Below are 10,685 nucleotides of genomic sequence, written 5' to 3' on the forward strand. Positions count from 1 at the left end.
GGGTCTGTAGTAACGCCTCTAGCACCGCTGCGCCACTCGGGAGGCCCGGTCAGTAAGTTTCAATGAACTCTGCCTTATAAAATAAAACGGACCAGTCAAAACTTTATTGACCAGCATGGCTGGGATGCTTAGCCTTGTGATCGACCCAATAAAAAGGTAGAGAAAGGTTTGGAGTGGATTTGTAAATGTTGATTTGAAGCGAAAGGAGTTGTTTTGTAGGGCTTGGATCGGCTGACAGCGGTGGGCCCATTTGGCCACTGTTTCTATCTCCTACTTTTCCCACTGTAATTCCTGGTTTTAATCCATGTGAATATTTTATTTGGCAGCTAATTAATGTACATGTTGAATCAAAGTTGGAAGCTTCCATTTCTTTACAAGGACTTAGTGTGCAGTAAACAAGCAATATTCACAAACTTTATGAGCGGGTGGTACACTTATTGGATTTCAGGGCTGCTACTATTTTGAATAACAGCTTTCAACAAACGTCAGTTTACCCATTGTAAAGAATCAATGAAGAATCATGTCAGTTAAGCAACATGTAACAAATGGAATATGTAAAAATGCACACAGAAACAACATTATACAACATTAGATGTAGAAATCCTTAGAGGGAGGATATATACAAGCTCTTGCTTGTAATTCTTCAGGGAGGAGTGGGCTTGCTTCACACTGGACAGGACCAGGACAGCACTGTTTGAGAAATTAGAGGCAAATTTACACTGCATGACACCTGCATCCTGGAAATAATTTCCGTCATGGATTGAGAAGAATAATTAACAGTGAAATATTATAAACTACCACATAAATGTGTAGTGCCGAATGCCAAATTTCTAAACTTAGCGAGTGGTGTTGTGAAAGGAGGGAAAATGAGGGAAAGGGATGCCGTGTTGGAACAACAGACTGTGGTGTGTCAGGACTCAGGAGTCTGAGATGTATGATGTGACTCCAGTTGTGAAATGTTGACAGCTTGACATTGAGAGATGATAAGCATTAGCTTCAACTTGTTTTGCTTATTCTGGTGTCAGAATACACTGTTGTGAAAATGAGTAAGGATCTCCTGTCAAGGCGCATAACAAATAAATGTTGTTCTCGTGTGAATGAATTCATAGGCGATGGGTATCATGACCTTGACTGAGCCCTTTTTCATGTGCTTAAAAAAAACTTGCCATGTGCTAAATTAGCGAGGTCGCGAATCCATCTGCAAGACTTGGCCGACGGGGCCGCTGTAAAAAAACACAGGGGGCAGTGCTTGTATAACACCAGTGATTTACTGGTCTGCAGATCTCACGCTTTGTGTCGATTTGGCCAAGCTCTCCCCTTTTTCTTCCTGCAGATTTTTTACAAATGGGCCCGCACGAAAACAGAATTTGCTAAATGCGTGATTGCCTTTGTCAGGCCATAGTTGTTTAGCTTGGATGGAGTGGAGTTTCAATCATAGCTGTCATAAATTGATGGAGTCCCCCTCGGTCCATTAGTGGGCTTGTCACGGGTCTAATTAAGTCCTTACACAGTGAAGAGAATCAACCCAGGTCCTGCTGTACACACTCACACAAACGGCCCTTACTGTAACTCCCCAGGTTCACTGACTATAGCACATTACTCTAAACAGAAACAAATGTCTTCCAAATTCAAATGGTCTCCATTTTGTTTTCATTAGCGGGAGAAATTAATCTCCCAGAAATTGTTTATTTACTCAAGGCAGGCAACACATGCATACTTTACAAAGCTAGTAATCAAGTCTTGTCAACACTCCCCTAAGAAATGTGACACAGCCCCCAATGTCAGGAGCCAACTGGCCAATAGGGCCCTACAGTGACAGATGCTTTAATGACTTTGGCCCCGCGTGTCTCAAGAAAAGTAACATCAACTACTTCTAGTTAGTGGACTACTGTATTGGGTCTGCCTCTGCCTGTTTTCTACCGAACAAAGGGAAAGAAACTGCACACCTGTGCTCCTGCCAGGTCCTTGTTAAATAAATGATAGGAATGCTTATTGAAACTCATTTAGTTTCAGGGTTCTCTTTATTCAAAATATGCGCCATTAAATACGTAAGTGTTTGCAGGTCTACTGCCAAATAGAGATTTTCATTGGTTTATACTGAGATGGAGCATATTTGAGTAATATCAAGGCTTTTTGTCTTTGCGTACTTTCAAATACATTCAAATAACTAACAAATTACTTAGAAAACAAGCTAACAAAGCACGTGGTGCAGAATGGAGAAAATAGTCGTAGGCCTATTACAACAGTTATATAATTAAGCAATAAGGCCCGAGGAGGTGTGGTATATGGCCAATTTACCACGGCTAATATACGGTCTGAAATACCATGGCAGCCAATCAGCATTCAAGGCTCGATGCATTGCGTCGTGCATAAGAACCGTGGTATATTGGCCATATACCACACACCCTCATGCCTTATTGCTTAATTATATAACTGTTGTTCTAGCCCTAAATGCTCATTGGCTGACAGTCATGGTATATCAGACCGTATACCACGGGTATGACAAAACATGTATTTTTACTACTCTAATTACGTCGGTAGACAGTTTCTTATAGCAATAAGGCACCTCGGGGTTTGTGGTATATCGCCAATATACCACAGCTAAGGGCTGTGTCCAGGCAGTCTGCGTTGCGTCGTGCATAAGAACAACCCGTAGCCGTGGTATATTGGCCATATACCATACCCCCTCTGGCCTTATTGTTTAAATATAATATTATATTATTAAAGCAAACAAACAAGAATGCTCCATGAGCCTCCTGTTGTCAAACAGTTAGCCTTAACGAATGCTGTCCAGCCCCCTTAGTGAGTGTTTTGAGTCTCTGTTTCTAGGGAACATGGAGACTCAACACACAAGTTCATAGCAAACATCCCTCAGCCTAACTGCCCAGTTTCCTCTCATCGTGGGAGTACTCATCAGCCCAGTATAAACACCCACTGTCTGACACCTGACACAAACATCCATTCCCGTTTATGTGCGTGAAAGGTTGTTTACACCCACGCCTGATCGAACACACGAGCAAGCCATACACACACACAGATACACACCCACACACGCTGTCATTAGAGCTCCAACATGTTAACCTCATTGTGGCTTAGCGGTGTAGTGGCGTAGCTTAATTTACATCAACAATGTCAAGAGGATGTCAATGAGTGCTCGCATGTTGAACAATCTATAGCTGTATGTACAGGACATGAAGGACTCTTGCACTCCACTTCAACCGTGTTGATTTACTTTCATTCCTCCATTTTATCCTCTCCTGAACTGTTTGTCCATCCCGAGTTCCTGGAAAGCAACTCTTAATGGATGTTTGTATTTAGGGAGCAATTATACACTTAAACTGTGTGCCAAGTGGAAGTCCAGACAACAGCCTACAGCGAGAGTGAGAGATAGAGGAGGGGAAGACGAGGGTGCGGGGGAGGTGGAGTGGAGAGGGAAGGCAGACGTTAAGAAAGGAGCTCACCTCGACCGGCTCCCAACTGTTTACATGAACTATTATGTTCCATCAGCTGTTGTCTCTGTGAGTGTTAAGACGTGTCCGGCTTGGAGTCACACTCCTCACAAAGGCTTGATTACTGTTTTCCGGCCTGTCGTTATGGCACTGCTGTGTGTTTCCTACCAGCCCAATGCAGCACTGTGTTGCGTCATGGTGGCATTTATGAAAGGCTCTGGATCCTGAGCTGCATATCTGGGGCTTAGTGGCAATTGGCCGGTATTTAAAACCTCTTGATTCTAGCCATCCCGGATCCGGGATCGTGAATACAGCCTCAAGCTCATTACCATAACGCAACGTTAACTATTCATGAAAATCGCAAATGAAATGAAATAAATATGCTAGCTCTCAAGCTTAGCCTTTTGTTAACAACACTGTCATCTCAGATTTTCAAAATATGCTTTTCAACCATAGCAAAACAAGCATTTGTGTAAGATTATTGATAGCTAGCGTAGCATTTAGCGTAGCATTCAGCATGCAACATTTTCACAAAAACAAGAAAAGCATTCAAATAAAATCATTTACCTTTGAAGAACTCCAGATGTTTTCAATGAGGAGACTCTCAGTTAGATAGCAAATGTTCAGTTTTTCCAAAAAGATTATTTGTTTAGGACAAATCGCTCTGTTTTGTTCATCACGTTTAACTACGAAAAAAACCTGTATCCAGGAGTGTAAATATCCCCGCAGCTCATTAGCATAACACAACGTTAACTATTCATGAAAATCACAAATGAAATGAAATTAATATGCTAGCTCTCAAGCTTAGCCTTTTGTTAACAACACTGTCATCTCAGATTTTCAAAATATGCTTCTCAACCATAGCAAAACAAGCATTTGTGTAACAGTATTGATAGCTAGCGTAGCATTTAGCGTTATCATCAGCAGGCAACATTTTCACCAAAAACAGAAAATCATTCAAATAAAATCATTTACCTTTGAAGAACTTCGGATGTTTTCAATGAGGAGACTCTCAGTTAGATAGCAAATGTTCCGTTTTTCCTGAAAGATTATTTGTTTAGGAGAAATCGCTCCGTTTGGTGCGTCACGTTTGGCTACCAAAAAAAAACGAAAATTCAGTCATCAAAACGCCGAACTTTTTTCCAAATTAACTCCATAATATCGACTGAAACATGGTAAACGTTGTTTAGAATCAATCCTCAAGGTGTTTTTCACATATCTCTTCGATGATATATCGTTCGTGGAAGTGTGCATTCTCTTCTGAATCTCATGGGAAAATACCTCCAGTTGAAGATTACGCACCAATGTAGACAAAGGACACCGGGCGGACCCCTGGTAAATGTAGTCTCTTATGGCCAATCTTCCAATGATATGCCTACAAATACGTCACAATGCTGCAGACAACTTGGGGAAACGACAGAAAGGGCAGGTTCATTCCTGGCGCACTCACAGCCATATAAGGAGACAATGGAAAACAGAGCCTCAAAAATTCTGCTCATTTCCTGTTTGAAGTTTCATCTTGGTTTCGCCTGTAGAATGAGTTCTGTGGCACTCACAGATAATATCTTTGCAGTTTTGGAAACGTCAGAGTGTTTTCTTTCCAAAGCTGTCAATTATATGCATAGTCGAGCATCTTTTCGTGACAAAATATTGCGCTTAAAACGGGCACGTTTTTTATCCATAAATTAAAAAAGCGCCCCCTATATCCAAGAAGTTAACCAGCACTTCCAGAGATGCAACCTCTCTTATCGTCCCTCAGTGCCTGGGCTTACCTCCACTGTACCCGCACCCCACCATACCCCTGTCTGCACATTATGCCCTGAATCTATTCTACCACACCCAGAAATCTGCTCCTTTTATTCTCTGTGCCCAATGCACTAGATGACCAGTTTTGATAGCCTTTAGCTGTACCCTCATCCTACTCCTCCTCTGTTCCTTGGGTGATGTGGAGGTTAACCCGGGCTTTCCATGTCCCCAGTCACTCTCATTTGTTGACATCTGTAATTGAAAAGCCTTGGTTTCATGCATGTCAACATCAGATGCCTCCTCTCTAAGTTCGTTTTACTCACTGCTTTAGCACACTCCGCCAAACCTGATGTCCTTGCCGTGTCTGAATCCTGGCTTAGGAAGGCCACCAAAAAAGCCCTATATCCAAGAAGTTAAAGGGCCTGATAGGAAAGCTAGGAACCCGGGTATCCACACAATGCCACCTTTTATTGATCTGTTGTGAATGTGGGCTAATGGGTTAATGTCAAGGTCTACCAAGCTCATTCTGACTCTACTGTACTTAAAACACACACCATCAAAGCCCTATTTATAAAAGCTGAGCCCAACTACCCTGTTATTTTGGTGTCGTCGTCATGTTATAATGCATTTCAATCTGTTTTTCTATCCAGATGGGAATAAGAATAAAGGCGAGCGACGAGACCAGCAGAGGAGGCGAGACAAAGAAAACGTCCGAGGCCATGGCCACGAGGGCAAAGAGGGTGGCAAAGAGGGTGGCAAGAAGGGTGGCAAAGAGGGAGGAAAAGAAGGAAGCAGAGAGGGGGCAAAGAGGGAGGAAAAGAAGGAAGCAGAGAGGGGGGCAAAGAGGGAGGAAAAGGAGGAAGAGAGGGTGGCAAGGGAGGCGGCAGGAGGAAAAAGGGCCAAAACCAGGCCACCTCCGCGCCCAGCCTTACCCCTAGCACTGTAGTCTAGGCCTTACTCACGTTGGGACTTAGTGGGGACAAGGAGGGACAAAAACAAGGCGACTAGGCAACACCCACCTGCATTGGCCATTATTAAGAGACAGACAGTGGACAGAGGAGACAATATCAAACTGATGAAGAAAAGGATTAATGCTGCTATGCATTCTAGAAGATGCTCTAAGAGAACTGGAGGATTGCTGCAATAAATGAGGATCAGGACTTGGACTTATCAGACTTGGAGGGAAGAGGGTGAATGTGCAATGTGGAGGGTTCCACTGTAAGCCTTGCAGTAGGGTCAACATGTTTCATTTCACCGCTCCCAGGTTTATCATGGAGTTGGCAGATGGAGATCCCAGTGGCTGAACAGTGGAAGACACTGAATATGAATATGAGAATTTCAAGATGGAGTCTTCACAATGATCAAGGATCTCTACAATCCATTAGAATCCCTGATGTGCTTTTCAAAAACTATTTTTCATTGTTGACGACTCATGTTTTGTGAATGGTAGCAAGTAGATATTTCTAAGGAGATGTTGTTGTAAGTGATATAGAGAAAATGAACAGTATTAAAATTCTTTATTTTAATTCTATTTTATGATTAAACAAAAGAAAGGCACTGGAACAAATGTGTGGTTTTGAAGGAAAACATATTTTAATGACATTTTTGGTTTGTAGAGAATCTACTCCAAAACAAACCAGCAACAATATAGAGAAGGTTTATACAGCTTTAGTTCAAATCCTGATCTGGTGTTAGACAAAGGTTACCCACATAATAGCTTAGTTCTTAATTTCAAATAGAATGTTTTGCTATCTTCAGCATAAAAAGTTTAGGATTGAAAACTGTGTGTTGTGTATGTGTGTTGTGAGTATGTGTGCGTGTGTCTGTGTGTGCATTCGTGCCTGTCTGTAATGTTACAGAATTTCAGCAAAATGTTTTTGTGAAGTAGTGGTCACACAAGTGTATGTATATTTGAGTGGGTACATTGTATGTGTTTCTGCACATAAGCTTAATGTGTGTGTGTACGTATCAATCTGGTAGAATGGGAAATTTTCTATAAACTCAGCAAAAAAAGAAATGTCCCTTTTTCAGGACCCTGTCTTTCAAAGATAATTCGTAAAAATACAAATAACTTCACAGATCTTCATTGTAAAGGGTTTAAACACTGTTTCCCATGTTTGTTCAATGAACCATACACAATTAATGAACATGCACCTGTGGAACGGTTGTTAAGACAGTAGGCAATTAAGGTCTTAGTTATGAAAACTTAGGACACTAAAGAGGCCTTTCTACTGACTCTGAAAAACACCAAACGAAAGATGCCCAGGGTCCCAGTTAATCTGCGTGAATGTGCCTTAGGCATGCTGCAAGGAGGCATGAGGGCTGCAAGGAGGCATGAGGGCTGCAAATGTGGCCAGGGCAATAAATTGCAATGTCCGTACTCTGAGACGCCTAAGCCAGCGCTACATGGAGACGGGACGGACAGCTGATTGTCCTGGCAGTAGCAGACCATGTGTAACACCACCTGCACATGATTGGTACATCCGATCATCACACCTGCGGGACAGGTACAGGATGACAACAACTGCCCGAGTTACACCAGGGTCGCACAGTCCCTCCATTAGTGCTCAGACTGTCCGCAATAGGCTGAGAGAGGCTGGACTGAGGGCTTGTAGGCCTGTTGTAAGGCAGGTCCTCACCAGACATCACCGGCAACAACGTCGCCTATGGGCACAAACCCACCGTTGCTGTACCAGACAGGACTGGCAAAAAGTGCTCTTCTCTGACAAGTTGTGGTTTTGTCTCACCAGGGGTGATGGTCCGATTCACATTTATTGTTGAAGGAATGAGCGTTACACCGAGGCCTGCACTCTGGAGCGGGATTGATTTGGAGGTGGAGGGTCCATCATGGTCTTGGGCGGTGTGTCACAGCATCATCGGACTGAGCTTGTTGTCAGTGCAGGCAATCTCAACGCTGTGCGTTACAGGGAAGACATCTTCCTCCCTCATGTGGTACCCTTCCTGCAGGCTCATCCTGACATGACCCTCCAGAATGACAATGCCAACAGCTATACTGCTCGTCCTGTGCGTGATTTCCTGCAAGACAGGAATGTCTGTGTTCTGCCATGGCCAGCGAAGAGTCCGGATCCCAATCCCATTGAGCATGTCTTGGACCTGTTGGATCACAGGGTGAGGGTTAGGACCATTCCCCCCCATAAATGTCCAGGAACTGGCAGGTGCCTTGGTGGAAGAGTGGGGTAACATGAGTGGGGTAACATCTCACAGCAAGAACTGGCAAATCTGGTGCAGTCCATGAGGAGTAGATGTACTGCACTACTTAATGCAGCTGGTGGCCACACCAGATACTGACTGTTTACTTTTGATTTTGATCCCCACCCCCTTTGTTCAGGGACACATTATTCAATTTATATTACTCACACCTGTGTTACATGTTCAGTTCATGTCTCAGTTGTTGAATCTTGTTATGTTCATACAAATATTTACATATTAAGTTTGCTGAAAATAAACGCAGTTGACAGTGAGAGGACGTTTCTTTTTTTGCTGAGTTTATATGATGAGAGAGACCATTGTAAAGGCACAGTTATATATCAACGCATCAATATTTCCATAATCATATGCCTCTGGTTACATGTAAACCATCTACAGCTGCTCAGTAATCATGTGTTTTTGCAACAGGGTCCAACATATTGCACAGCCTTTTGTGTTCTGTGCTATATACAGCTCTGTCAGTGGAAATAATCATTGCATTATACAACTACTGTCAGCCTGATACGACAGAGCAACTAAAGCTTTTTTACCGTTTGACACTAATCTTTGAGCAATCATTTTCACATTTTGTTTAGCTTTCCCTGGGTCTATTTGCTTTACACAAAAATATTAGCTTCATGAGAAGGTATACGTTAAAAACGCGTTCATATTGTGGATAGTGGTACTGAAAATGTTGACATCAGTATATCATTGATCATAACGACTATTAGTATCATTATGATATATCTGATTACTTCTGTGAAAGCTTGAATAAACTTCAGATTCAGTAAACATGGCAGACACACCAGCATGATCATTGTATATTTTACAGTAGTCGGTCTCTTCCTGTGCAATCAAATATTATTATTAGTATTTCCATTTCCATGTTTCCATTTCCTTTTTGTTCTCCGTGGTCTCTCAATGGATTTTACTTTTCACACAGACAGTAGTTGGCCTGTATATGCCATAGATATACAGTACAGTAGCCTACATTTATACCAATGATCTGTATTTGTATACTATACCAGTAAGTATACAGTCACCATAATAATTGACACACATATTAAGACTGCCTTTCACAGGCTCTTTAAATTGATAATGACAGCACATTCACGGCATATGTTTGTCATTGCTGAAGGAAGTGCACAAATCTCATGTAACGTCTCCATAAAAACTGAACCACGATGCACAAGCCCAAATTAAAATGACATAAATCTGACAACATTGCGCAGTCCCCTCAGTCAATCTCTCCAACCGCTCTATTATGTCTCCATTATGTCTCTATTATAATGTTGATCTCATTCAGCAGAGATGTGAAACTGGCAGCTCACGCCCTGGGGATCAATTTCCCAAAATGTATTATGGGAATTCAAGTCGAGTCTCAATTTACTGTTGAGAGTTAGAATAGTAGAATACACAAAGTGCAATTCCAAAATGTGGTTGTGCATCAGAATGTTTTCTCTTGTTATGTCAATCACTGACAGTCACTCAATTAGTCTGTCAGCTAAAATGTTTTAGATTTGTAAGTTAGTCTTTACCAATCAGGGGTCCCCATAGATTTTCTTAGTCACTTTCACTCAGATATATTAAAGACTGCAAACATTTCTCTCCACCCTATGGCAAATTGTGTAGAATTTCAGGAAATTAGCTGTAAAACGGCACATTTGTCTCTCCGCCCCATGGCAAAATGAGTAGATTTGCATGAAATTGGTTATAAAATTGCTAAATATGCTCCGCCCTATGGCTACATTTGTAGAATTGCAGCAAACTTACTTAAAAACTGTAACATTTTCTCTACGGCCCAGGCTAAATGTGTAGAATTGCAGGAAATGAATGCTAAAACAGTGTTTTTTCTGCTGTCAAGAGGGAGACCCCCAACAAAATTTTACTTATGACCCCCAGAAGGCTAGGGCCGGCTCAGACTGCATATGTGGGTATGGATGTGGGTATGCAACCCCTCATGATAAGTTCAGATTTTTTGTGTGGCCCCCACCCCATCAAAGTTGCCCATCCCTGACATAGAGTATAATCATGCTGGGCAATGTAGGGCTGTGTTGGTAGTACATTCAGCACTGGACCGTTAACATAGGCTGTATAAAATGGCTGTGAATGGCCATATGGAGTCAATACTGTATGTATTCCATTGAAGCATGGGAAAACTGCTTGAAAGGTGAGGCAGGTTGGGGAATTTCAGTTCATCCAGGTGATGGTGGTTTGGAGCAACAGTTTGGAAAGCCAGCTTCCGCACTGCATACCGCTGGGAGCGACAGGAGGCCATCTTGG

General features: G+C 42.3%; 1 protein-coding gene across 2 annotated transcripts in view; it reads left to right on the forward strand.

Moving 5' to 3' along the window:
* The window catches only part of LOC112223070 (R-spondin-1-like), a 42,885-nt gene extending 35,596 nt beyond the window's left edge, over positions 1-7,289 (forward strand). For both annotated transcript variants that reach the window (XM_042304507.1, XM_024386025.2), the window contains exon 7: positions 5,846-7,289. In XM_042304507.1, coding sequence (XP_042160441.1) covers positions 5,846-6,141 — 296 coding nt within the window. In that variant the 3' untranslated portion in view covers positions 6,142-7,289. The remainder of the gene's footprint in view (positions 1-5,845) is intronic.
* Positions 7,290-10,685: the final 3,396 nt, after the last annotated feature.

This window comes from Oncorhynchus tshawytscha, linkage group LG23 (assembly GCF_018296145.1).
Source record: "Oncorhynchus tshawytscha isolate Ot180627B linkage group LG23, Otsh_v2.0, whole genome shotgun sequence".
Lineage (NCBI taxonomy): Eukaryota > Metazoa > Chordata > Actinopteri > Salmoniformes > Salmonidae > Oncorhynchus > Oncorhynchus tshawytscha.